The sequence below is a fragment of the Oratosquilla oratoria genome, unplaced genomic scaffold (genome assembly GCF_046742065.1).
Source record: "Oratosquilla oratoria isolate Oo_2021 unplaced genomic scaffold, ASM4674206v1 SCAFFOLD185, whole genome shotgun sequence".
In the NCBI taxonomy this organism is placed as follows: Eukaryota; Metazoa; Arthropoda; class Malacostraca; order Stomatopoda; family Squillidae; genus Oratosquilla; species Oratosquilla oratoria.
The window spans coordinates 80,663-107,405 of NW_027467538.1; the positions used below are offsets into that span (position 1 = coordinate 80,663).

Below are 26,743 nucleotides of genomic sequence, written 5' to 3' on the forward strand. Positions count from 1 at the left end.
ATAATAGAAGTCTTAATTGGTCTTAGTTTAAAATAAGTATAATGCCATTAAGTCAGACCCAGTCGACACCTAGAAGTCAGATAACGTACAACATACATAGTTCTCCTGTATAATTGCAAATAAAATAATATTTGTTACATTAATATTTCTTGTTATTGTGTATTCACCTGGTCTTTGGATCACGTGTTGGACTCGTGATCGACAGCTATTACTATATATTAGACATTTGTGAAAATGACAATTGGTTCTAATGCATTTGCCTAATTCCAAACACTAAATTAAAATGTGAATGTAGTAGTTTCAGAGGGATTAGCTTGTTGAGTGTAGTTGGGAAGGCTTATGGGAGGATCTTGGTTGAGAGGATTAGGAGAGGAATAGAAGGAGTAATTGGTGAGGAACAGTGTGGATTTAGGACAGGTAGAGGTTGTGTAGATCAGATCTTTGTGGTAAGACAGACATGTGAGAAAGCTATAGGAAAGGGGAAGGATGTTTTTTGGGCTTTTATGGATCTGGAAAAGGCTTATGATAGGGTAGACAGAAAGGCACTGTGGGAGGTTATGAAGATATACGGGATAGGAGGAAAGCTTTTGGGAGCTCTCAAGAGTTTTTATGAGAATAGTAGAGCTTGTGTCAGGATTGGAAATAGAGAGAGTGAGTGGTTCGAGGTAAAGGTGGGACTTCGTCAAGGATGCGTTATGTCACCCTGGCTGTTCAACTCATACATGGATGGGGTGGTGCGAGAGGTAAATGCAAGGGTAGTGGGCAAGGGATTGGAGATGGTTAAAGAAAATGGAGAAAAGTGGGAGGTGAGCCAGCTGTTGTTTGCGGATGACACTGCGCTTGTGGCAGGATCGGAGGAGGGATTGAGGAAGTTGGTGGCAGAGTTTGGGAGAGTATGTGATAGAAGAAAGCTGAAGATAAATGTGGGTAAAAGTAAGGTGATGAGATGTACAAGGGGTGAAAGTGGCAGTAGACTGGAAGTGAGCATTAAGGGAGAGCGACTGGAGGAAGTGGATAGTTTTAGATACTTGGGTGCAAATGTGGCAGGGAGAGGTGGAGTGAAAGTGGAGGTAGAATGTAGATTGAGAGAAGCGAGTAAATGCCTTGGTGGATTAAAGAGTGTGATGAGGAATAGACATTTGGGAATGGATGCTAAGAGGAGACTGTATGAAGGAGTGATTGTGCCAACAGTACTGTATGGGGTACAAACATGGAACATAAGAGAAGAAGAGAGAAGGAGTTTGAATGTGTTTGAGATGAGGTGTCTGAGAAGTATGATGGGGGTTACTAGGCTAGATAGAGTGAGAAATGAGGAGGTGAGGAGGAGAACGGGGGTAGAAAGGGAGTTGGGAGATAGGGTTGATGAAAGAGTATTAGGATGGTTTGGACACATGGAAAGAATGAGTGAAGAAAGACTAGTAAAAGAGGTGTGGAAGGCAGAATGTGGAGGGAGTGAACATGAGGGGGCGTCCTAGGATGAGGTGGATGGATGGGGTGAAGGGGGCTTTGGGGAAGAGGGGAATGTTTGTTGAGGAAGGACGGGAGAGGACAGAAGACAAGGGTGAATGGAGAGTGGTTGTATATGGATGATGTTGTGTTAGCATGAGGTGGAATGGGTGGGTGGATGGGGGGTGAGGTAGTGTGTGTGAGCAAAATTTGACGCAGCCCGAAGGGATTTCTCCCCGTCCTCTCATTTTATGCAATGGGGGGACGGAGAGGGGGGGTCGCCGATTTAATGAAGCGGCCTTGCTGTGGATGTGCTGTGTCTTGCGACACTGCTTCTGACCCAGGGCAGGGGACAAGGTGCAGGGATGACCCCTCATTCAGGAGGTGCTAAGATAAGAGGGAGGGTGGAGGGGTGTGGAGTGTATTCAGGGATGGAATGGGTGGGAATGATTTTATGCCTTTTTCTTTTTGGCTACCCCCCTTGTAAGGGGGAAAAAGCCTTGGTATATGTATGTATGTAAATTAAAATGATCACATGTAAAATGAAATTCTGCCGAAATATATGACCAATTTAACGGGTGTTGAGAATTTGTTTCCAAATTTGTGTATGTCTAGGATATATGCGATATGCGAAATATCAAAATGTAAGCTTATTAATATCAGAGACAAACGCCATGTTTACTATGTCTGTTTATAACGGACTGAGTTTTAGACAAAGGCTGTATAAACATTGACTAATCATTTGTGTGTGTGTTAGTCGCTGATAATTATAGTTTGTACATTCAATTTTGGCATCGTGTATATATAATAGTTATTCAAACAATTTTAGCAAATTTAGAAAATATGATTTCTCAGCACCGGTGATATTTGTGGTTAACCGTGAATGAGCCATTGCCGGGGGGGATAACATTTGCCATAACTGGGCCGTATCTGTATATAAATGGCTGCGTTAAGGGAATCCCAAAAAGGCCCAGAACCGGCGCGTTGTGGCCCAGTTACGGCTGCCGTAACCGGCCTGTTATTGGACTTGAACCGGCTCCATTAAGGAAAACCTGAAAGGGGCCAGAACTGGTCCCTTTGTTGACCAATGACGGCAGCCATAACCGGCCCGTTTAAAAGCCTGTGTGCAAACACTGCCGATGCCATTAAGGTTCCAAAACGGTACCGTTACAGCATAATGGCAAGCCTGAATAGGCCCACTTTTGGCTAAGAGGGAAACCAGAAATGGGCATAAAGCGGGCCATTTCGGGCATGTTTACTGGGATGTTATTTGTCTCTGGGGTATAGCAAACCCCACAACACCATTCATGGCATTATCTATTGAGAGGTACATTATTCTTATTATTGTTTATTTTACTTATCTATCAATATATTTGAAAGGTTGATAATTTCTCACATAAAATTGTATATTACTGTCAATTGTTCAAACATTTTTTTGTTAGTCTATGGTTTTGAGCAACATATAAAAAGTAAGAAAATGATGTTCTTTTATTACAGATTCACAATGGACTATGAAAGACAAATGGAAAAACAGAGAGAAATGGTTGAGAGAGAACTAGATATAGAAGACACAGGATCATTTCTTGATGAAGAGCCAGATGAAGAGGAATCTGAAGAGGAAGAAGACGGAGTGGCTCAGGAAGAAACAGTAGATGAAGAAGAAACAGCCGATGAAGAGGGAAGTGCTGAAGCAGATGATGTGTTGCAGATTTTACCTGACGAAGATGCAGACGAATCTAATGATGAAGATGAGCAGCAAGCAACCAGATATGCAGAAAAACAGTTTGTTGGCAAAAATAAAACTCTGGAAAGAAGTTCCTCCACGTCATCAACGGCGTACACGTGCACATAACATATATCAGGGTTCACCAGGACCAAAAGGAGCAGCAAAACATGTACATGCTGTAAAAGACTGCCAGTCTTTGTTCGTCACTCAAGAACTTCTGAATGAATTAGTTGTCTGCACTAATATATACATTGACAGTAAGCAAGGAAAATATAAAGATAAGTCAAAAGAGAAACATACTGATGAAAGGGAGATGAAAGCTGCAATAGGACTTATTTATCTGTTAGGAGTTTTTAGAGCTAACCGAATGAATATTGAAGATGCTTGGGCAACCGATGGTACAGGAATTGAAATTTTTCTGACAACTATGTCTTTGCAGTGATTTCGTTTCTTGCTGAGGTCTATGAGGTTTGATGACTTACACACTCAGGCTGAAAGAAGGCTAAAAGATAAGTTTGCACCCTTTAGAAAGTTCTTTGAATTTTTTTTTGATAATTGTATCTCCAATCATAATGTCTCCGAGTATGCAACAGTTGATGAAATGTTGGCTGCCTTTAGAGGGAACTGTTCATTTAGGATGTACATGCCAAGTAAGCCAGCCAAATAAGGCATAAAAATATTTATTCAGGCAGATGCTAAAACTTTCTATGTGTCACGTATAGAGGTCTATTTGGGGAAACAAGCAGAGGGCCCCTTTGTAGTCAATAATTCAGGAGCAGCAGGGGTAAAATGGTTGGTGTCTCATATAAATGGGTCTGGAAGAAATATCACAATGGATAATTGGTTTACCAGTTACAGACTTGCAGTTGATCTTTTGAAGAATTATAGATTAACATTAGTTGGCACTCTGAGGAAGAATAAGCCAGAACTTCCCCCTCAGTCTGTTGCCACAAAAGGCAGAACTGAATACACAAGTTTGTTTGGTTTCCACAAGGATGTTACACTGACCTCATATGTTCCCAAGAAAGGTAAAAATGTTGTCTTACTGAGCACAATGCATCATGACGCTCCAATTGATGAGAGCACTAAAGAAAAAAAGAAACCAGAGATTATTACCTTTTATAACAGTACTAAAGGAGCGGTAGACACTGTGGATCAGTTGTGTTCCATCTACAATGTTTCCAGAAATACTCGGCGTTTGCTAGTTGTAGTTTTCTACACCATACTCAATATTGCAGGAATAAATGCATACAATATATTCATGGCCAACTCTTAAACAGCTATTAGGTGCCAAAAGTTTCTAAAGGAATTGGGACTCAAGTTGGTGGAGGACCACATTCATCATCATAAGACAAACCCATATTTGAGGAAAGACTTGAAAAGGAAGATTCATCATATCTCGGCATCAAAGGAATTGCCTCCAAAACGTCATCATGAAGAATCCATTCAAAGATGCTCATTGTGCCCAAGGTCAAAAGATCGCAAGACAAGAAATTGCTGCCAGAAGTGTTACAAACCCATCTGCTTGGAACATGCTATGCACATTTGTGTTGACTGCTCTGCTCAGAGTGATGAGGATGATAGTGCAAACAATGAGGAAGATTAAACAGTACCATATTCTTCAGACCATAAGGCGCTTTGTACCATAAGGCGTACCCGTAAATTGCTATTCCCTGTCCTTACATAAGGCGCCTGACAATAAGGCGCACCTGGTCTCGTCATCAGATAATCATGCATATGTGAGTGCATTCAGAACTAAACATTTTTGTTGTTGAACGAGATAAATCGGTTGGGATTTAGCACAATTACAAAAATAAATGATATATTTTTTTATTTTGGTCAGTGAAATCAGACCACCTCCATGGACGGTCTGCCCTGCCAATACCCCTAAAAAACAACATAAACACATTAAAGGAATTGTGGGGAGTAAAACTAACATTAGCAGTTTTATTCCTGGAATTCTCTATTCACTTAAAAACACAAGATTTATTACAAATGATGGTAAATTTTTAGTTTTGACCATGGACGCAATATAGCAATAGAAAATTAATTATCAATTTTGTAAATTATAATGTATCAACGTAATATGCAATTTTGTGAGTGGAAATTAAAAACAAAAAAGGTGCTAAAACAGATTTCATAAGTAACAAAGTCATGTCAGACGAATGCTACGCCATGTTTGTTATGATAGATGCTGACGTCGAAGAAATGAAAGGATGATAAATTCGTCTAACCTAACCTAACCTGTGTTTAATAAATCATTACCTGCAAATTAAATGTCATCCGGCTCGTCCTCGTTGTCATCGTCGTGAGAGACGTTGGCGGGCTTTTCAACCACTCTCTCAGCTTGTGGGGTATACAAAGTTCTTGCAGCTTGAAGGAATGCATGTATCTCCGCTCCATAACATTCCTTCAAGAAAATGTACCTGCCGAGGTACTGTCGGAAGTACCGAGGCCGTCAATTGACAGACGACAAGATGGTGTCCCGATCCTATGCTACTGACTTTGTTCATTAGCATAATTGCTTGTAGCAAGGTATTTTTATTTTCATTTCCACCCACAAAATTGCATATTACATTGATACATTTTAATTTACAAAATTAATACTGTACTTAATTTTCTGTTGCTATATTGCGCCCATATGGAGAAAAGTGGGAGGTGAGCCAGTTGTTGTTTGCGGACGACACTGCGCTTGTGGCAGGATTGGAGGAAGGATTGAGGAAGCTGGTGACAGAGTTTGGGAGAGTATGTGATAGAAGAAAGCTGAAGATAAATGTGGGTAAAAGTAAGGTGATGAGATGTACAAGGGGTGAAAGTGGCAGCAGACTGGAAGTGAGCATTAAGGGAGAGCAACTGGAGGAAGTGGATAGTTTCAGATACTTGGGTGCAAATGTGGCAGGAAAAGGTGAAGTGAAGGTCGAGGTAGAATGTAGATTGAGAGAAGCGAGTAAATGCCTTGGTGGATTAAAGAGTGTAATGAGGAATAGAAATTTGGGAATGGATGCTAAGAGGGGACTGTATGAAGGAGTGATAGTGCCAACAGCACTGTATGGAGCAGAAACATGGAACATAAGAGAGGAAGAGAGAAGGAGTTTGAATGTGTTTGAGATGAAGTGTCTGAGAAGTATGATGGGGGTTACTAGGCTAGATAGAGAGAGAAATGAGGAGGTGAGGAGGAGAACAGGGGTGGAAAGGGAGTTAGGAGATAGGGTTGATGAAAGAGTATTAGGATGGTTTGGACACATGGAAAGAATGAGTGAAGAAAGACTAATAAAAGAGGTATGGAAGGCAGATGTGGAGGGAGTGAACATGAGGGGACGTCCTAGGATGAGATGGATGGATGGGGTGAAGGGGGCTTTGGGGAAGAGGGGAATGTCTGTTGAGGAAGGACGGGAGAGGACAGAAGACAGGGGTGAATGGAGAATGGTTGTATATGGAAGATGTGATGCATGAGGTGGAATGGACGGGGGGATGGGGGGTGAGGTAGTATGTGTGAGCAAAATTTTGACGCAGCTCGAAGGGATTTCTCCCCGTCCTCTCCTTTATATGGGGGGACGGAGAGAGGGGGTCGCCGATTTAATGAAGCGGCCTTGCTGTGGATGTGCTGTGTTTTGCGACACTGCTTCTGACCCAGGGCAGTGGACAAGGTGCAGGGATGACCCGTCATCTAGGAGGTGCTAAGATGGGAGATAGGGTGGAGGGGTGTGGAGTGTTTTCAGGGATGGAATGGGTGGGAATGATTTTATGCCTTTTCCTTTTTGGCTACCTCCCTAGTAAGGGGAAAAAAGCCTTGGTATATGTATGTATGTATATTGCACCCATGGATTTTTTCTATTTCCTTTATACAGTATTCTTTTTGGTACTGGGGGACCACAATGTCGCCGCATACTCTAGTCTAGGCCTTATCAATGTAACCAATATTTTTTTTATCATGTCTTCGTCCAAGTATGCAAATGCCACTTTTATTGATCTTAGCAAGTTGTAAGTCTCCCCGGCAATTTTGTTAATCTGTTTATCATAGGACAAGTCGTTTGTGATAATTACTCCCAAGTATTTTTCGGATCCTACTTTCTTTACTTCCTTGGTTCCAATTGTATATTTTCCTGATATTCTGTTTTTGCTTTTTCCAAACTCCATTATGCTACACTTCTTAGTATTAAAGTCCACTTCCCATTTCTGACTCCAGTTCCATACCCTATTCAGGTCTTCTTGCAGTGCTTCACAGTCCTTATCAGTTTCTACTTTCCTTAACAGTTTGGCGTCGTCAGCAAAGAAGCTCATGTAACAGTTCACGTCTTCGTCCATGTCATTCATATAGATAGCAAACATTATTGGTGCCAGTACAGATCCTTGCGGTACTCCACTGATCACCTCTTTCCAATCTGAATATTTTTCTTTGAGCACTACTCTCATCTTTCTACCAGTCAGGAAGTCCTCCATCCATTTTAGTAGGTTCCCTTGTATTCCTTATGTGTTCCAGTTTTTTAGTAATTTTCTGTGTGGTACTTTGTCAAAGGCTTTTTGAAAGTCTAGGAATGCACAATCAGCCCATCCATTTCTTTCTTGCACTATATCTATTAGCCTTGGGTAGAAGCATATTAAGTTTGTGGTGCATGATCTTCCTTGTCTGAACCCGAATTGTCTTGGGTTTAATATGTTGTTGTCTTCCAGATGTTTTACCCATTTATTCTTGATGATTTTCTCACAAATTTTGGCTATAGTGCTTGTTAGTGATACTGGCCTATAGTTGGTGGGTTCTTCCTTGTTTCCTCCTTTATATATTGGTACAATGTTAGCATTTTTCCAGTCATTAGGTATCTTTCCTTCTTTGAGTGAGCTATTTATTATGATGTGTATTTTGTCTGTTAGTTCTTCTTTGCATTCCTTTAGAATCCAATTTAAAATACCATCCGGGCCATGTGATTTTCTGACGTCCAGTTTCGATAGATGTTCTGATATTTCTTTTTGTGATATTGTGAACTCACTCATGTGGGGAGATTGCTTGTTATTATCTACGTCCTAGTTTTGTATTTTCTCTCTGGTGACTTCGGCCATCTCTAATTCTTCTGTGTATTCTATATTTCCTTGGCGTAGTTTCACCATTTCCTGTTTGGTTTTAAGTTTACCATTCACATACCAATAGAATAGCTTGGGTTGATCTTTGCATTTATCTATAATATCCTTCTCACGGTTCCTTTTTTTCTCTCTTCTCAAGTTAACATACTCATTTCTATAGTTTATGTAAATTTGACATTTGCTTTGTTTTTTGTCTTTTCTCCACTTTTTCCAAGCTTTATCCCTTCTGTCTTTTGCTTCACTGCATCTTTTGTTGAACCAACATTTAATGTACTCTCACTCTCACTTTTGTCTTGGTACATGTCTGTTTACCCCTTCATTGTAATTATCCATCAATATATTCCATTTCTCTTCCACTGTTGTCTCTTCCATATAGAGTTTTTCCCAGTTTTCATTCCAGAAGAATGTCTTTAGTTTTGCAAAGTCTGTTTTGTTGTACATCAATCTTCCTTTCCTATGCTTTTCGTTCCTCTCCATGTCTATTTCTTCCTTTAGTACAGTTTCGATGAGTACATGGTCACTCTTTCCAATTGGTGTCTTGTACTGGACTTTGTCCACTATTTCAGGTTCTGTTGTAAATATTAAATCTAGTTTTGATGGCTCTTCATTGTTTCTGTACCTTGTGTTTTCATTGACCCATTGGGTCATTGTGTACTCCATGGTCATGTCTAGCAGTACGTTGCCCCACAAGTCATCTCCTCCTCGCACTGTCATGTTGTCCCAACAAATTTCTTTGCAATTGAAGTCCCCCATAATTACCAGGTTACCCTTACCCATTAGTATCTCATTTAGTGATTTTCTTGTATCTTTTAGCATTTTTGTATGTTCGTTCTCTTTCCAAGCATTCGTTTTTGGGGGTACATAGGTCACCACAATCTTTCTACTTTTCATATTCTTGCCTTCGACTTTTATCATGATCAGTTCAACATTACCTTTGCCCTCTGCAATTTTTGTCACGTTTAGGTCTTTCTTGGCCAAGAACATGATTCCCCCTCCCTGTTTCTTATCCCTGTTTTTTATCCAGTAATTATATAGGCCTTCTCCTATAACAATGGATGGTATTTCACTTCTTAGTTTAGTCTCTACAATTCCCATTGTGTCTGGTTTTTCTTCTAACAGATAATCATTGAGTTCGTTCAGACCTGAAATTAATCCATCAATGTTAGTATAGGCCACTTTTAGTTTTCTTCCTTCTCCATTATTTTTTCTGTCCTAGGTTTTTTCGTTTTGATGTGCCATTGTCTCAATCTCATGTCGATTACTCTCCAATGGAATTCTTTGCATTCTGTCTCCATTCTCATCAAGTTTTTTTCCTTTGCTTCTTCTCTTAGTGACTTTTCTTTTTCTAATTCCTTAGTACTCATTTCTCTTTTTATCCATATCTTATTGTATTTTTCACTCTTTGCCAAGTTGCCTACTTTTTCAAATATGTCTTCTACTACCATCTGTGACCATAATTTTATCTTTAGAGGTCGATTTCTATTCTTAGAATAACGACCGATTCTATACGTCTCTTCCAGGTCTGTGCTTGCATCTCTTTCTCCTCCCTGAATTTCATTTAGGATTTCTACTGCAGTCTCTTTTTCTCTCATGTACCTCGCCAATCCCTGTTTTTCTTTTAGTCCATAAACCACAATACATTTTTTCCTATCTACTGTATCCCTGACCCAGTTAGCTTTTTCGTTAATCACTTGGATAATTGTGTCTTTTGCATTATCCTGCATTTGCTGCTTGACTATTTCTTTAAAAGCAATTTCCTTGTTTTTGATGTTTTCCTTCCACTTAATTTTCTGAATACTTTCCTCACCTAGGTTCTCTTCGATCTTTTGTGTCAATTCTTGTAATTTATTGTTCACTACTATCTTTAAATTTTCGCTGCTGTTATTTTCATTAGTTTTCTTCTTTTCGTTATCATTCTTCAACTCATTTAAATCCCTTTTCATTTCTTTAATCTCGTTTGTAAGATCCAAGTTGGTTTTTCTTAGGTCAGAAATTTCGTGATTCGCCTGTGCTAAGCAGTCTATTAATCCTATGATATCTTTCCTTAAGTCCATAATTTCATTTTCCCACTGAATCCTATTTTTGCTCATATCTCTCTCTATCTCTAATAATCGACTTAAGTTCCTGCTTTCATACTTAAATCCTGGAAAATCTTTTCCATCGCACGTGTTAGTACAAGGTTTGTTTACGTCGCAGTTCGATTGACTGACGCCAGATGGCTCTGGTTCGTGACTGGCTTTCGAGTCTTTATTTTCATTCATTTTCGCTAATTCCATGTTAATACAATTGACTAGCACTGCAGAGATATCATTTCGGACACTCACGATCACTCCCCACCCCTACAATACAAACCAGGTTTCCTTTATCGTCGTAAATCCTCTTCTTCTTGGTCACGCGACGACGACGACGACGGAGGTGTTTGCGTGTTTGTGCCGATTCATTAAATATTTTAGTTAACATACATATACTAAGGCTTTTTCCCCCTTTCAAGGGAAGTAGCCAAAAAGGAAAAGGCATAACATCACTCCCAACCATTCCATCCCTGAATACACTCCACACCCCTCCACCCTCCCTCTTATCTTGGAGCCTCCTGGATGACGGGTCATCCCTGCACCTTGTCCACTGCCCTGGGTCAGAAGCAGTGTCACAAGACGCAGCACATCCACAGCAAGGCTGCTTCATTAAGGGGGTACGCGACACCTGGGGGGGTGAATTTGGTCAAGATATGGCATTTTTCAAAACTGTGTTCAAAATGTTCGTATACCACTTAGAAATAAATCCCGACAAATAATTTTCCAGCCGCGCGCAATTTAAAGGTCCTGGGTGAGGTTTAAAGGGACAGATTTAAAGGCGCAACCCACACTAGAGGGAGGCGTGCCACTTAGGACCTTCAGGCGCAGCGAATAACGTTGAAATTTGATTGAATTTACACTCACCCAGTGTATCAACAGCCAATACGATTGTGGAGGGGAAGGGAGGAAGGCGGAGGGAGAATATTTTGCCAACTTTGTGCGAAACTAAGCGTTAGTTCCCGGCTAGCTCTGAAAAGGAAGTACGCATGTCTCATGAGCTCTCATTGCAATCTATTACTTTAGCTAGTACATATTACTCTTTAGTACAGTCATCATGGGTAGCAAAAAGAACAAAAGAACATCACAATGACAAAAAACAGCAGTTAAAGATGGCAAGCAGTCAAAGACGACTAAAGATCTCACCACCTCTCACTCCACCACCGCCCTCACCTGCACCTCTGTGACGGTGACAGAGGTAAAGGACAACATTAGACAAAACAATTCAAAGAGGAAGATTAAATCCAAAGAAGAAAGCAAGAGGAAAAAGATCAAGGCTATACAGGAAGAAGAAAGAAGAAGGGACATCATATGATGCTGGAGGGGGTGCCCTACCAACATAGATTGGCGAGGGGAATCTGATGAGGAAAGAGAAGGCGCCCACTACTGGAAAATAAACCTCTTTCCAATGATTTAGATACCCTGAAGACCCCCAGCAGAGAGGTTTCATATGAAGAAACCGCCAAAGGTGCAAAAAAGCAAATTATATGATGTTGTCGTCTGTGCGTCATCACTACTGTGACATACTTATACTTTAGTTTTTCAGTATTTAAAGTACTTATAATTAAAATATGTTGATAATTTTTACTGTACTTACTTATTATATAATAAGAATTAAGCCATGAAAAAATCAGTCAAATTGGTGAAACTATAAGCAAGTTACAGATATATTCATATTTCAAGTTGCCATATCTCCGTTCGATATTTTTCTACTTTTTTTAATCATAAAAAATCTAATATACATTAAATTTAGATGAAACTTACAGGGAATATTACTTTTAGTAACTGCTAGGGCCGATCGTTCGAATATTTTGAATAGGATGAAAGAGTTTGGAGTAATAATGGAAACAAGAGCAAAAAAATTGTATTTTTCACGATTTTTGCCAGACATTAAAATTGAAATGCCTGTATGCAAAAGTATAAAGGAAATTGTTCAATTACTCAATGACCGGCCCTAGGTGTGCCTACTGACTAATCATAGCCAAAATATAAAACAAATTGGTCCACGTATTATGGTGCTGTGCACTTTTAAATGTCGCTACTGGTATACGTACATGTGTACATGTGTACATACATCATTCTGCTTCACCTAAAATGTAGGCAATATGGATACCTATTTACCTGAGAAGTTTCAGCTCTTTACTCTAAATATTTTAGAAAATGACCTCCAGTTGTCGCGTACCCCCTTAAATCGGCGACCCCCCAGCCTCTCCATCCCCCCATGTATAAAAGGAGAGGACGGGGAGAAATCCCTTCAGACTGTGTCAAATTTTGCTCACACACACTACCTCATCCCCCATCCCCACCCATTCCACCTCATGCATCACAACATCATCCATATACAGCCATTCTCCATTCACCCCTGTCTTCTGTTCTCTTGTCCTTCCTCAACAGACATTCCCCTTTTCCCCAAAGCCCCCTTCACCCCATCCATCCATCTCATCCTAGGACGTCCCCTCATGTTCACTCCCTCCACATCTGCCTTCCATACCTCTTTTACTAGTCTTTCTTCACTCATTCTTTCCATGTGTCCAAACCATCCTAATACTCTTTCATCAACCCTATCTCCAAACTCCATTTCCACCCCTGTTCTCTTCCTCACCTCCTCATTTCTCTCTCTATCAAGCCTAGTAACCCCCATCATACTTCTCAGACACCTCATCTCAAACACATTCAAACTCCTTCTCTCTTCTTCTCTTATGTTCCATGTTTCTGCCCCATACAGTACTGTTGGCACAATCACTCCTTCATACAGTCTCAGCATCCATTCCCAAATGTCTATTCCTCATTACACTCTTTAATCCACCAAGGCATTTACTCGCTTCTCTCAATCTACATTCTACCTCCACCTACACTCTACCTTTTCCTGCCACATTTGCACCCAAGTATCTACAACTATCTACTTCCTCCAGTCGCTCTCCCTTAATGCTCACTTCCAGTCTACTGCCACTTTCACCCCTTGTACATCTCATCACCTTACCGCTTACCCACATTTATCTTCAGCTTTCTTCTATCACACACTCTCCCAAACTCTGTCACCAACTTCCTCAGTCCCTCCTCCGATCCTGCCACAAGTGCAGTGTCGTCAGCAAACAACAGCTGGCTCACCTCCCACTTTTCTTCATTTTCATTAACCATCTCCAATCCCTGACCCACTACCCTTGCATTTACCTCTCGCACTACCCCATCCATGTATAATTTGAACAGCCAGGGCGACATAACACATCCCTGATGAAGTCCCACCTTTACCTAGAACCACTCACTCTCTCCATTTCTAATCCTGACACAAGCTCTACTACTCTCATAAAAACTCTTGACAGCTCCTTGAAGCTTTCCTCCTATCCCGTATATCCGCAAAACCTCCCACAGTGCCTTTCTGTCTACCCTGTTGTAAGCCTCTTCCAGATCTATAAAAGCCCAAAAAACATCCTTCCCCTTTCCTATAGCTTTCTCACATATCTCTTACCACAAAAATCTGATCTGCACAACCTCTACCCGTCCTAAATCCACACTGTTCCTCACCAATTACTTCCTCTGTTCCTCCTAATCCTCTCAATCAAGATCCTCCCATAAGCCTTCCCAACTACACTAACAAGCTAATCCCTCTGAAACTACTACATTCACACTTGTCCCCTTTTCCCTTGTAAAGTGGAACTATACAGGCACTCCTCCAGTCCTCTGGCACTCTACCCTCTTTCCAGCAGACATTAAATAACCTCACCAGCCAGTCCACCATCAGTGTACCTACTTTTTTTAGTTAACTGGTCGCAGATTTCAAAATTTACACTCCTTAAGCATTCTCGGAAAAACTTCGTCTGGACCCAGGGATTTTGTGGCTTTAAGCCTTTCAATCTGCTTGACTACTTCTACTTTACTAATGCTACTATTAGATAGACTACTTTCTTCATCCCTACTGAAAATCGGATCGCAGTCAGGTACTTTATCTAACCTCTCATTAGTAAACACAGAGCAAATATTTGTTAAACTCCTCACTCATTTTTTCCTCCGATTCTGTCATGACATTTTCATAATTTTTAATTGGTCCTATTCTTTCTTTATTTTTTGTTCTATAGAGATGAAAGAAACCCTTTGGGTTGGATCTTGCTTGACTGGCAACCTTAATTTCATAATTACGTTTTGCTGTATGTGTATTCTTTTTAACCCACACTGCCATTTCGTTATATCTTGATCCAAGATGCATTTCCCCATTTTTTTTTTTTTTATATAAAGTCCTCTTTTCATTCCAATCTCATGTTTCAATCTGTCAACCATCCATTTGGGAGTATTACTATTTTTCTGTATTGACTTCAGGGGGATAAATGTATTTTGTGCAGTAATAATTAAATAATTTAGATTGCAATACATTTCATCCAAATTGCTGACATGTCTGTTGAGCCTCGGCCCCCAAGTGACCTGACCCAAGGTATGCATATTACCCTCCGTGACCCGACCCCTGGTCATGTACCGAGACCTAACCGTGCAGATAATGCCCGAAACGTCCGTAACGCCTATATGACATTTCATATTCAATTTCAAATAGGTTTTTATACTGTCAAAGTTTGCTCTCCTGAAGTCTGGTACTTGGACATTGTTCGTGCTTTTTAATTCTTCCCAAATAATATTAAATCTTATTTCTTGATGATCTCTAGAGCCTAGAGCCCTAGACTATCTCCCACTTTTATGTTACTCATTAGGTGCTCATTATTAGTTAAAAGTAAGTCCAGAGTATTTTCTCCCCTCATAGGATCAGTAATTATTTGTTTTAGGAAATTATCCAACACCACATATAAGAACAGTTTCCTTTCCTGATCTCCTACTAAAAGTTTCCCAGTCAATTTTTCTATAATCAAAGTCTTCTATGATCACAATATTTTTGTACTAGGATGCTCTGCAAATTTCATGAATCAGGGGGTCAGTCTGCTCAATGCTGAGGTTAGGCCCATAAAAGACGCCAATGATAACTTTCTTATTCTTGCCTATAATCTCTACCCAAATAGATTCTGTACAGTCCTCTACCTTAATCGAATTGTTGATACATACATACATATACCAAGGCTTTTTCCCCCTTACAAGGGGGGTAGCCAAAAAGAAAAGGCATAAAATCATTCCCACCCATTTCATCCCTAAATACATTCCACTCTCCCTCTAATCTTAGCACCTCCTAGATGACGGGTCATCCCTGCACCTTGTCCACTGCCCTGGGTCAGAGGCAGTGTTGCAATTCACAGCATATCCACAGCAAGGCTGCTTCATTAAATCGGCGACCCCCTCTCTCCGTCCCCCCAATGCATAAAAGGAGAAGACAGGGAGAAATCCCTTCGGGCTGTGTCAAATTTTGCTCACACATACTACCTCACCCCCCATCCCCCTGCCCATTCCACCTCATGCATCACAACATCATCCATATACAACCATTCTCCATTCACCCCTGTCTTCTGTCCTCTCCCGTCCTTCCTCAACAGACATTCCCCTCTTCCCCAAAGCATCCTTCACCCCATCCATCCATCTAGTCCTAGGACATCCCCTCATGTTCACTCCCTCCGCATCTGCCTTCCATACCTCTTTTACTAGTCTTTCTTCATTCATTCTTTCCATGTGTCCAAACCATCCTAATACTCTTTCATCAACCCTATCTCCCAACTCCCTTTCCACCCCTATTTTCCTACTCACCTCCTCATTTCTCACTCTATTTAGCCTAGTAACCCCTATCATACTTCTCAGACACCTCATCTCAAACACACTCAAACTCCTTCTCTCTTCCTCTCTTATGTTCCACGTTTCTGCTTCATACAGTGCTGTTGGCACAATCACTCCTTCATACAGTCTCCTCTTAGCATCCATTCCCAGATGTCTATTCCTCATTAAACTTTTTAATCCACCAAGGCATTTACTTGCTTCTCTCAATCTACATTCTACCTCCACTCCACCTTTTCCTACCATATTTGCACCCATGTATCTAAAACTATCCACTTCCTCCAGTTACTCTCCCTTAATGCTCACTTCCAGTCTGCTGCCACTTTCACCCCTTGTACATCTCATCACCTTACTTTTACCCACATTTATCCTCTGATCCTGCCACAAGTGCAGTGTCGTCAGCAAACAACAGCCGGCTCACCTCCCACTTTTCTCAATTTTCTTTAACCATCTCCAATCCCTATCCCACCACCATTGCATTTACCTCTCGCACTACCCCATCCATGTATAAGTTGAACAGCCAGGGAGACATAACGCATCCCTGATGAAGTCCCACCTTTACCTAGAACCACTCACTCTCTCCATTTCTAATCCTGACACATGCTCTACTACTCTCATAAAAACTCTTGACAGCTCCCAGAAGCTTTCCTCCTATCCCGAATATCTGCAGAACCTCCCACAATGCCTTCCTGTCTACCCTGACTTAAGCCTTTTCCAGATCCATAAATGCTCAAAAAACATCCTTCCCCTTTCCTATAGCTTTCTCACATATCTGTCTTACCACGGAAATCTGATCTACACAACCTCTACCCGTCCTAAATCCACACTGTTCCTCACCAATTACTCCCTCTGTTCCTCTCCTAATCCTCTCAATCAAGATCCTCCCATAAGCCTTTCCAACTACATTTAACAAGCTAATCCCTCTGAAACTACTACACTCACACTTGTCCCCTTTTCCCTTGTAAAGTGGAACTATACAGGCACTTCTCTAGTCCTCCGGCACTCTACCCTCCAGCAAACATTAAATAACCTCACCAACCAGTCCACCATCACTGTACCTTCTTTTTTTAGACATTCTGCATGGCATCCTTCCACACCAGGTGCCTTACCTGCTTTCATCATTTTAACAACTGCCTTCATTTCATCCTTCCTTATTTCTCCTCCATTATCCTCACTCATCACGGTCATTTTCTTAGCACTTCCCACTGCAACTATCTTTCCCTCCCTATCCTCCTTCACATTTAGCAACTCCCTAAAATATTCTGCCCATCTTCCCCTTAATGCCTTCTCTTCCATTATCATCTCTCCATCTGCACCTTTTACCTTTTCTTCTCTACTTGATTCACCTCCTCTTCCTCACTTAATTTTTTTCCAAAACATTTTTTTATTACTTTCAAAATTTTCTGTCATACGCTTACCCCATTTCACGTCTGCTCTCCTCTTTGCCTCTTAGCTTTACTTCTCTTCTCTTCACTTTGTACCTTTCATATGATTCCCTCATCCTAATTTATAACCAATCTATGAGAGCCTGCTTCTTCTCTTCTACACCCTTCTTTGCTTTCTCATCCCACCACTCACTACCCATCCTTCTATTTCCTCCCGCCCTCCTTGTTCCACACACCATCTTTGCATACCTTATGACTCTCTCCTTGAACCATCCCCATTCTTCCTCCACTGCTAGTTCTACTCTCTCCTTTACTCCCTCCCACTCCTCTCTCAGCTTCTTCTACTACTCCTTCTCCTTTTCTTTCTCATTTAAGCAGTTCACTCTAAATACCTCCCTACCCTCTACCCTTTCCCTCTTTCTCCACCTATTCTCCACTCTCAACTTACCTTCCATCCAAAAAATGATCTGATGTTCCCCTACTCTCTCCCCTTAGAACATGTACATCCTTAACTCTTCCTACTATACTCCTGGTTACCACTATATAACCCATTAATTCTCTACCACCTTTCCATCCACCACCCTTCGACCATGTGTACTTATGCTCAACTTTCTTACTAAACACTGTATTTGCTATCATCAACTCTCTTTTGAGACACATCTCTACCATTAACTCTCCACTATGATTTTTTCCTGGAACTACATACTTCCCAATCACTCCATCTATTGGTTTATTTCCTACTCTAGCATTAAGGTCTCCCAATACCGCTATATTAACATTTCTCCCCAATCCCTCTATGCACTCATTTAATTTCATTCAAAATGCCTCCCTTTCCTCTACACTTTTCTCACTACCAGCCCCAGACGCACTTACAAAAACCCACATATCCCTTCCCAGCTTCACCTCCATCTACATTAATCTTGATGAATCCTCCTTCCACTCCACTACACGCTTACCTATTTCTTCACTTATTAGTATAGCCACCCCTTCTCTCCCTCGTCCATCTCTTCACTCCTGAGAACCTCCCAACTACATTCCCAAACTCACACTCACCCCTCCCTTTCAACTTAGTTTCACTCAATGCCAACACATCCATCTTTCTTCACACAAACATACTGCCTATCTCTTCCCTTGTACTCTCATTTGTACCACATTCACGCACATTATAACCTTAGGGCACTGGTTAGAAAACTCCTAGACCCTCTTATGCCTTTACTTTTTTCTAGGGATGTCCCCTTTGGGGCTACAGATAGCAGGATTCCTAGTCCTATCCCCATCCCATTTTTGTCTCCTCATACAACTCAAGTGTGAAGACTTGGTGGCAGCATTCTTTTTCCCCACCACAGGGTAGGTGAAAAAAAGGAAATGAATATTCAGAGAAATGGTATAGGACAGTAACAAAGGGTGGGGGGGACAGCCTAATGGAGGGACAGTCGCAGTATAATAAGTGTCATCATTTTCCTATGAATAGAGACTTCCTCTAACACAGACAAATTGATGTGTGGCTCTGGTCAGTAGGGGCGCCCCATATAGACCCTAAAGTATCAACTGCATGCTACTTTGCCACAATAACATGCAGCCAATACCCCGGAGCATCGACAAAGATGGCACCAATACTCTCCAAATTGACATATGATCAAAGATTGTCCAAATTGGGACTACCAACTCTGGAACAAAGAAGAGAAAGAGGATATCTACTGTAGCAACTATTTATAGAATCATGAGAGGAATGGAAGTCCTTTTGATTTATTAAAGTGGGACAAGAGAAAAACAAAAGGACATGAAAAGAAACTCAAAAAGGATAGTTATGGATAATATCTGAAAAAGAATAGCTTCCCACACAGAGTGGTGGATATCTGGAATAAATTAGATAAGGCAGTGTGTGCAAATACTATTCAAGAATTTAAAAACAAATTTGATGCTGAAAGATACAATGGCAGGTCACTACGGGTATAGCTCCCTTTCCATATAATACAGCTAGGTAAACAACCACCCACACCCCATCCCTCCCCATTTCTCCTCTATTTTCTTTACTCATCACTCATTTTCTTAGTGCTTTCCACTGCAACCACCCCTCTCTCCCCATCCTCCTTCACATTTAGTAACTCCCTTAACTACTCTGCCAATCTTCTGCTTACTGCAATCTCCTACACCATACTCTCCATCTGCACCCTTCACCCTTTCTCACTTGATTCACCTCTTCTTTCTCTTTATTTCCAAAATATTTTTTTATTACTTTCAAAATTTTCTCTCATACTCTTACCCCATTTCACATCTGCTCTCCTCTTTGCCTCTTTTATCTCATGCTTTACTTCTCTTTCCTTTTCTTTGTACCTCTCATATGATACCCTTGTCCTATTTTGTAACCAATCTGTGAAAGCTCACTTCTCTTCTAGAACCTTCTTTGCATCCTCATCCCACCACTCACTACCCTTTCTTCTATTTCCTCCCATCCTCCTTGTTCCACACACAGTTTTTGCACGCCATGCAACTCCCTCCTTGTACCATCCCCATTCCTCCTCCACTAGTACATACATACAAAGGATTACAAAGGCGGAGCATGCCGACAGGAGACCTTTTGGTCCATATCTAGGTCGGATACATACATATACCAAGGCTTTTTCCCCCTTACAAGGGGGGTAGCCAAAAAGGAAAAGGCATAAAATCACTCCCACCCATTCCATCCCTGAATACACTCCACACCCCTCCACCCTCCCTCTTATCTTAGCACCTCCTGGATGACGGGTCATCCCTGCACCTTGTCCACTGCCCTGGGTCAGAAGCAGTGTCACAAGACACAGCACATCCACAGCAAAGCCGCTTCATTAAATCGGCGACCCCCCCTCTCCGTCCCCCCAATGCATAAAAGGAGAAGGGGCTGCATCAAATTTTGCTCACACATACTACCTCATCCCCCATCCCCCCGCCCATTCCACCTCATTTATCACAACATCATCCATATACAACCATTCTCCATTCACCCGTCTTCCATCCTCTCCCGTCCTTCCTCAACAGACATTCCCCTCTTCCCCAAAGCACCCTTCACCCCATCCATCCACCTCATCCTAAGACGTCCCCTCATGTTCACTCCCTCCACATCTGCCTTCCATACCTCTTTTACTAGTCTTTCTTCATTCATTCTTTCCATGTGTCCAAACCATCCTAATGCTCTTTCATCAACCCTATTTTCAAACTCTTTCCACCCCCCTCTTCTCCTCACCTTCTCATTTCTCACTCTATCTAGCCTAGTAACCCCCATCATACTTCTCAGACACCTCATCTCAAACACATTCAAACTCCTTCTCTCTTCCTCTCTTATGTTCCATGTTTCTGCCCCATACAGTGCTATTGGCACAATCACTCCCGATCATGTTCACCGTATACATCAATGACATGAATGAAGGCATGGAGTGCTCTATGAATTTTTTTTGCAGATGATGCAAAATTACTTAAGAAGGTAAAAACAGAAGAGGACTGCAACTCATTGCAACAAGATCTGGACACAATATGGAATTGGACTCAAAAGTGGGAAGTGAAATTTAATATAAAAAAATGCAGTATAATGGAATCTGGAAAGAGTAAAAACAGAATATCAAAAGATTAAAGAATTGGAGAAGAAAAAAGAAAAAAAGAAAACTCTGAAAAAGATCTTGGAGTGATGATTGGAAAGGACATGAAACCTGATAATCATATGAATAAAATATTCGGAGAAACCTAAAATTTATTGAGGTCAATCAAAGTGGCATTTACTTATATGGATGAAGAAATGATAAAGAAAATACTAACTACACTAATAAGACCAATACTTGAGTACCCAGCATCACTATGGACACCCAGTACCAAAAAGAATATTAAGAAACTAGAAAGATTACAAAGAGCGACAACCAAACTAGCACTGAATCTCGCCGAACTAACATATGAGCAAAGACTATCCAAACTAACTGAACCTACCAACTCTGGAACAAAGAAGAGAAAGAGGAGATTTGCTGACTATCTATAGAATAATGAAAGGAATGGAAGTTTTAGACAGAAATGACTTGTAAGTGTGGGACAACGGTAAAACGAGAGGACACGAAAAAAACTGAAAAAAGAGTTATAGAAAAAACTTGAAAAGGAACAGTTTCCCACACAGAGTGATTAATACATGGAACAAATTAGACAACAAAACAGTATGTGCAAACATTTTAAAAGATTTTAAGATAAAACATGATGCGGAGAGATACAAAGACGGGTCATCACGAGCATAGCTCCCTTCCAGGTATATTACAACTAGGTAAATACAATCTCCTCTTAGCATCCATTCCCATATGTCTATTTCTCATTACACTCTTCAATCCACCAAGGCATTTACTCGCTTCTCTCAATCTACATTCTACCTCCACCTTCACTCCACCTTTTCCTGCCACATTTGCACCCAAGTATCTAAAACTATCCACTTCCTCCAGTCGCTCTCCCTTAATGCTCACTTCCAGTCTACTGCCACTTTCACCCCTTGTACATCTCATCACCTTACTTTTACCCACATTTATCTTTAGCTTTCTTCTATCACATACTCTCCAAAACTCTGTCACCAACTTCCTCAGTCCCTCCTCCGATGCTGCCACAAGTGCAATGTCATCAGCAAACAACAGCTGGCTCACCTCCCACTTTTCTCCATTTTCTTTAACCATCTCCAATCCCTGACCCACTACCCTTGAATTTACCTCTCGCACTACCCCATCCATGTATAAGTTGAACAACCAGGGCGACATAACGCATCCTTGACCAAGTCCCACCTTTACCTCGAACCACTCACTCTCTCCACTTCTAATTCTGACACAAGCTCTACTACTCTCATAAAAACTCTTGACAGCTCCTAGAAGCTTTCCTCCTATCCCATATATCTGCATAACCTCCCACAGTGCCTTTCTGTCTACCCTATCGTAAGCCTTTTCCAGATCCATAAATGCCCAAAAAACATCCTTCCCCTTTCCTATAGCTTTCTCACATATTTGTCTTACCACAAAGATCTGATCTACACAACCTCTACCCGTCCTATATCCACACTGTTCCTCACCAATTACTCCCTCTGTTCCTCTCCTAATCCTCTCAATCAAGATCCTCCCATAAGCCTTCCCAACTACACTTAACAAGCTAATCCCTCTGAAACTACTACATTCACACTTGTCCCCTTTTCCCTTGTAAAGTGGAACTATTCAGGCACTCCTTCAGTTCTCCGGCACTCTACCCTTTCTCCAGCAAACATTAAATAACCTCACCAACCAGTCCACCATCACTGTACCTCCTTTTTTTAGACATTCTGCATGGCATCCATCCACACCAGGTGCCTTACCTGCTTTCATCATCTTAACAACTGCCTTCACTTCATCCTTCCTTATTTCTCCTCCATTTTCCTCACTTATCACTCTCATTTTCTTAGCATTTCCCACTGCAACTATCTTTCCTTCCCTATCCTCCTTCACATTTAGCAACTCCCTAAAATATTCTGCCCATCTTCCCCTTACTGTCTTCTCTTCCATTATCATCTCTCCATCTGCACCTTTTACCTTTTCTTCTCTACTTGATTCGCCTCCTTTTCCTCTCTTAATTTCTTTCCAAAACATCTTTTTATTACTTTCAGAATTTTCTGTCATACTCTTACCCCACTTCCCATCTGCTCTCCTCTTTGCCTCCTTTACCTTTTGCTTTACTTCTCTTTTCTTTGTACTTCTCATATGACTCCCTCGCCCTATTTTGTAACCAATCTGTGAAAGCTCGCTTCTTCTCTTCTACAACCTTCTTTGTTTCCTCATCCCACCATTCACTACCCTTTCTTCTATTTCCTCCTGTCCTTCTTGTTCCACACACCATCCTTGCACACTTTATGACTCCCTCCTTGAACCATCCCCATTCCTCCTCCACACCTAGCTCTACTCTATCCTTCACTCCCTCCCACTCCTCTCTCAGCTTCTTCTTGTACTCCTTCTCTTTTTCCTTTAACGAGTTCACTCTAAGAACCTCCCTACCTTTGGTCCCTTTCCTCTTTCTCCATCTATCCTCCACTCTCAACTTACCTTCCACCAAAAAATGATCTGATATTCCCCCACCCTGTCTCCTTAGCACATGTTCATCATAACTCTTCCTATCATAGTCCTATTTACCACTACATATTCCATCAACGCTCTATCTACCACTCTTCCATCCACCACCTTCTCCCATGTGTACTTATGCTTGACTTTCTTCCGAAATACTGTATTTGCTATCATCAACTCTCTTTTTAGACACATTTCCACCATCAACTCTCCACTACGATTCTTTCCTGGAACTCCACATTTCCCAACCACTCCATCAATTGGATCATTTCCTACCCTAGCATTAAGGTCTCCCAGTACTATTACATTGACATTTCTCCCTAAATCCTCTATGCACTCATTTAATTCTGTCCAAAAGGCCTCACTTTCTTCTACACTCTTCTCACTGCCAGGCCCATATGCACTAGTGAGGTTGTTTAATGTGTCTCTAAGGGAGGGTAGAGTGCCAGAGGACTGGAGGAGTGCCTATATATATCTGCTTTACAAGGGAAAAGGGGACAAATGTGAGTAGTAGTTTCAGAGGAATCATTTTGTCGAGTGTAGTTGAGAAGACTACACTAGTTGAGTGTAGTTGAGAAGACTACACTAGTTGAGAGGGTTTTGAGAGGTTTAGGAGAGGAACATAGGGAGTAATTGTTGAGGAACAGTGTGGGTTTAGGAAAGGTAGGGGTTGCGTGGATTAGATATTTGTGGTAAGGCAGATATATGAGAAACCTTTAACAAAATGTAAGGATCTTTTCTGGGCCTTTAAGGATCAGAAAAAGGTTTATGACAGAATAGAGAGGCATTATGAGAGGTTTTGCATATATGGATTGGAGGAAGCTGTCAAGGGCATTCAAGAGATTCTGTGAGAGTTGTAGAGCCTTTGTCATAGGACAAAATGTCGCAATGGGATATAATGACAGTGGAGGACAAAAGATCACGATGGGAAGTAATGATAAAGAACAAAATATCACGATAGGATGTAATGATAATGGAGGAGAAAATATCACGGTAGGATATAATGTCATTGAAGGCCAAAATGTAATTTTAGGAAGGGATACCGGACAGAATGTCAATGAAGGCCAAAATATCATGATAGGATGTAATATCGCTAGAGGACGAAATGACACATTAGGATGTAATGTCTTAGGACAAAATGTCACAATGGGATGTAATGACAGTGGAGGACAAAAGATCACGATGGGAAATAATGATAGTGGAGAACAAAATATCACGATAGGATGTAATGATAATGGAGGAGAAAATATCACGGTAGGATATAATGTCAGTGAAGAACAAAATATAATTTTAGGAAGAGATACCGGACAGAATGTCAATGAAGGCCAAAATATCAAGATAGGATGTAATGACAGTGGAAGACAAAAGATCACGATGGGATGTAATTATAGTGGAGGAAAAAATATCACGGTAGGATATAATGTCACTGGAGGACAAAATATAATTTTAGAAAAGGATGCCGGACATAATGTCACTGAACGACGGGAGGCCGGCGTGAATCACGGTGACGTAGGGGGACAAAATGTACAAAACAGATCGGATGACCGTAATCGACCAGATGTCCGTGATGGGGGAAATGTTAATTTTGATAGGAGAAATGTTAATGAGGCATTGAATGTCAATGAAGGACCAAATAATAATAATATAGAGCAAGGCATAAATAAAAAACAAAATGATAATATAAGACATGATATTGAAACTCAAAATGTGTCAAAAAGAAATAATCAGGAGTTTCTTAAAACTATGTACTTTAATGCTCGTAGTATTAGGAACAAATTTCAAGAAATACAGGCGTATGTCAAAAGCGAAAATCTCGATATGATAGGAATAACGGAGACATGGTTAAATGGTACAGAGTTCGAAGCTGAATTTAATATTGCGGGATTTAAACACTTTCATCAGGATAGAAACCACAAGAAAGGTGGGGGTGTTCTATTGTACGTTAAAAACAATGTTCATGCTTGTGTTTTAGAGAAAGTGAAACAGGATGCATATGACAGTTTGTGGGTTGAGTTAACCCAAACAAATGGACAAAAAATGAATATAGGTGTAATATATAGGCCAAAGACATTATCATTAGCAGACGACAAACTGTTATTTCAAGAACTGTCTAGTTTCTGCAACCGGGATTTATTGATAATGGGTGATTTCAATTTTACTGACATTGATTGGATGACCCTTGAACATGGCCATATAGGTAGTCGCTTGATTGATTTTCTTGGTGACAATTACTTAATTCAGCATGTAAAAGAGCCCACAAGATATGGAAACTTACTCGATTTATTGATCACTAGCCGCGAAAGCATGGCAACTGATGTAGAAGTCGGTGAATCTGTTGCAAATAGTGATCACAACTTAGTCAGATTCAAACTCCTAAACAATTTTAGAATAGATACTTGTGCTTCTAAAATGCCCGATTTCAGTAAAGCTCAGTTCATAGAACTACATCAGGAGCTTCAGCTTACAGATTGGGAGGAAAAATTAAACGAAAGGCCTGTAGATCAGATGTGGGAAATATTTCAAAATACGCTCACTAAGATGATTCAAACTTACATTCCTTTTAAGGACAGACGTCCCCCAAATCAGGCTCGCCCAAAGTGGCTCGACAAAGAAACTGAAAAAAGTATTGCTAAAAAGAGACAGGCTTATAAGAAATATAAGTGCTCGGGTGCATCTAATGACTATGAAAGTTATGTATCAATACAGAGAGATTTAAAAAAGACAATAAGAAAAAGAAAACGACAATACGAAATGAACATCGCTGAGAAATCCAAAGAGAATCCCAAAGAATTCTATAGTTACATTAGAGATAAAAAGGTTGTTAGGAATCACATTGGTCCACTATTATCTGCTGACGGTCAACTTGAATATTCAAATGAAGGAATGTGTAATCTCTTAAACAATTATTTTAGCTCGGTATTCGTAAACGAAACACCTCAAAGTGAATTCCAAACTGAAACCTGTGAAAAGTCTGGGGTAAACTTACTCACTACGGTAAATATAACAAAAGAAACAATTAAAAGGTGTATAGACAAACTCAAAGTTAATAAAACACCAGGGCCTGACGGTTGGCATCCAAGAATCTTAAAGGAAATGAAAAATGAGATTGTTGTTCCATTAGAAATTATTTTCAAGAAATCCATCATATCCGGAGATGTCCCAAGAGAATGGAAGCTAGCTAACGTTACTCCCATATTCAAAAAAGGTGACAAAAAGAAACCAAATAACTATAGGCCTATTAGTTTGACTTCGATCGTAGGAAAAATAATGGAAACT

General features: G+C 40.7%; 1 protein-coding gene across 1 annotated transcript in view; it reads right to left on the reverse strand.

Moving 5' to 3' along the window:
* Window positions 1-4,201: 4,201 nt before the first annotated feature.
* LOC143022808 (uncharacterized) overlaps window positions 4,202-26,743 on the reverse strand; it is a 113,903-nt gene continuing 91,361 nt past the window's right edge. The window contains exon 21 of the mRNA XM_076181179.1: window positions 4,202-4,257. Within this exon, the coding sequence (XP_076037294.1) occupies window positions 4,232-4,257 (26 nt within the window). The 3' untranslated portion in view covers window positions 4,202-4,231. The remainder of the gene's footprint in view (window positions 4,258-26,743) is intronic.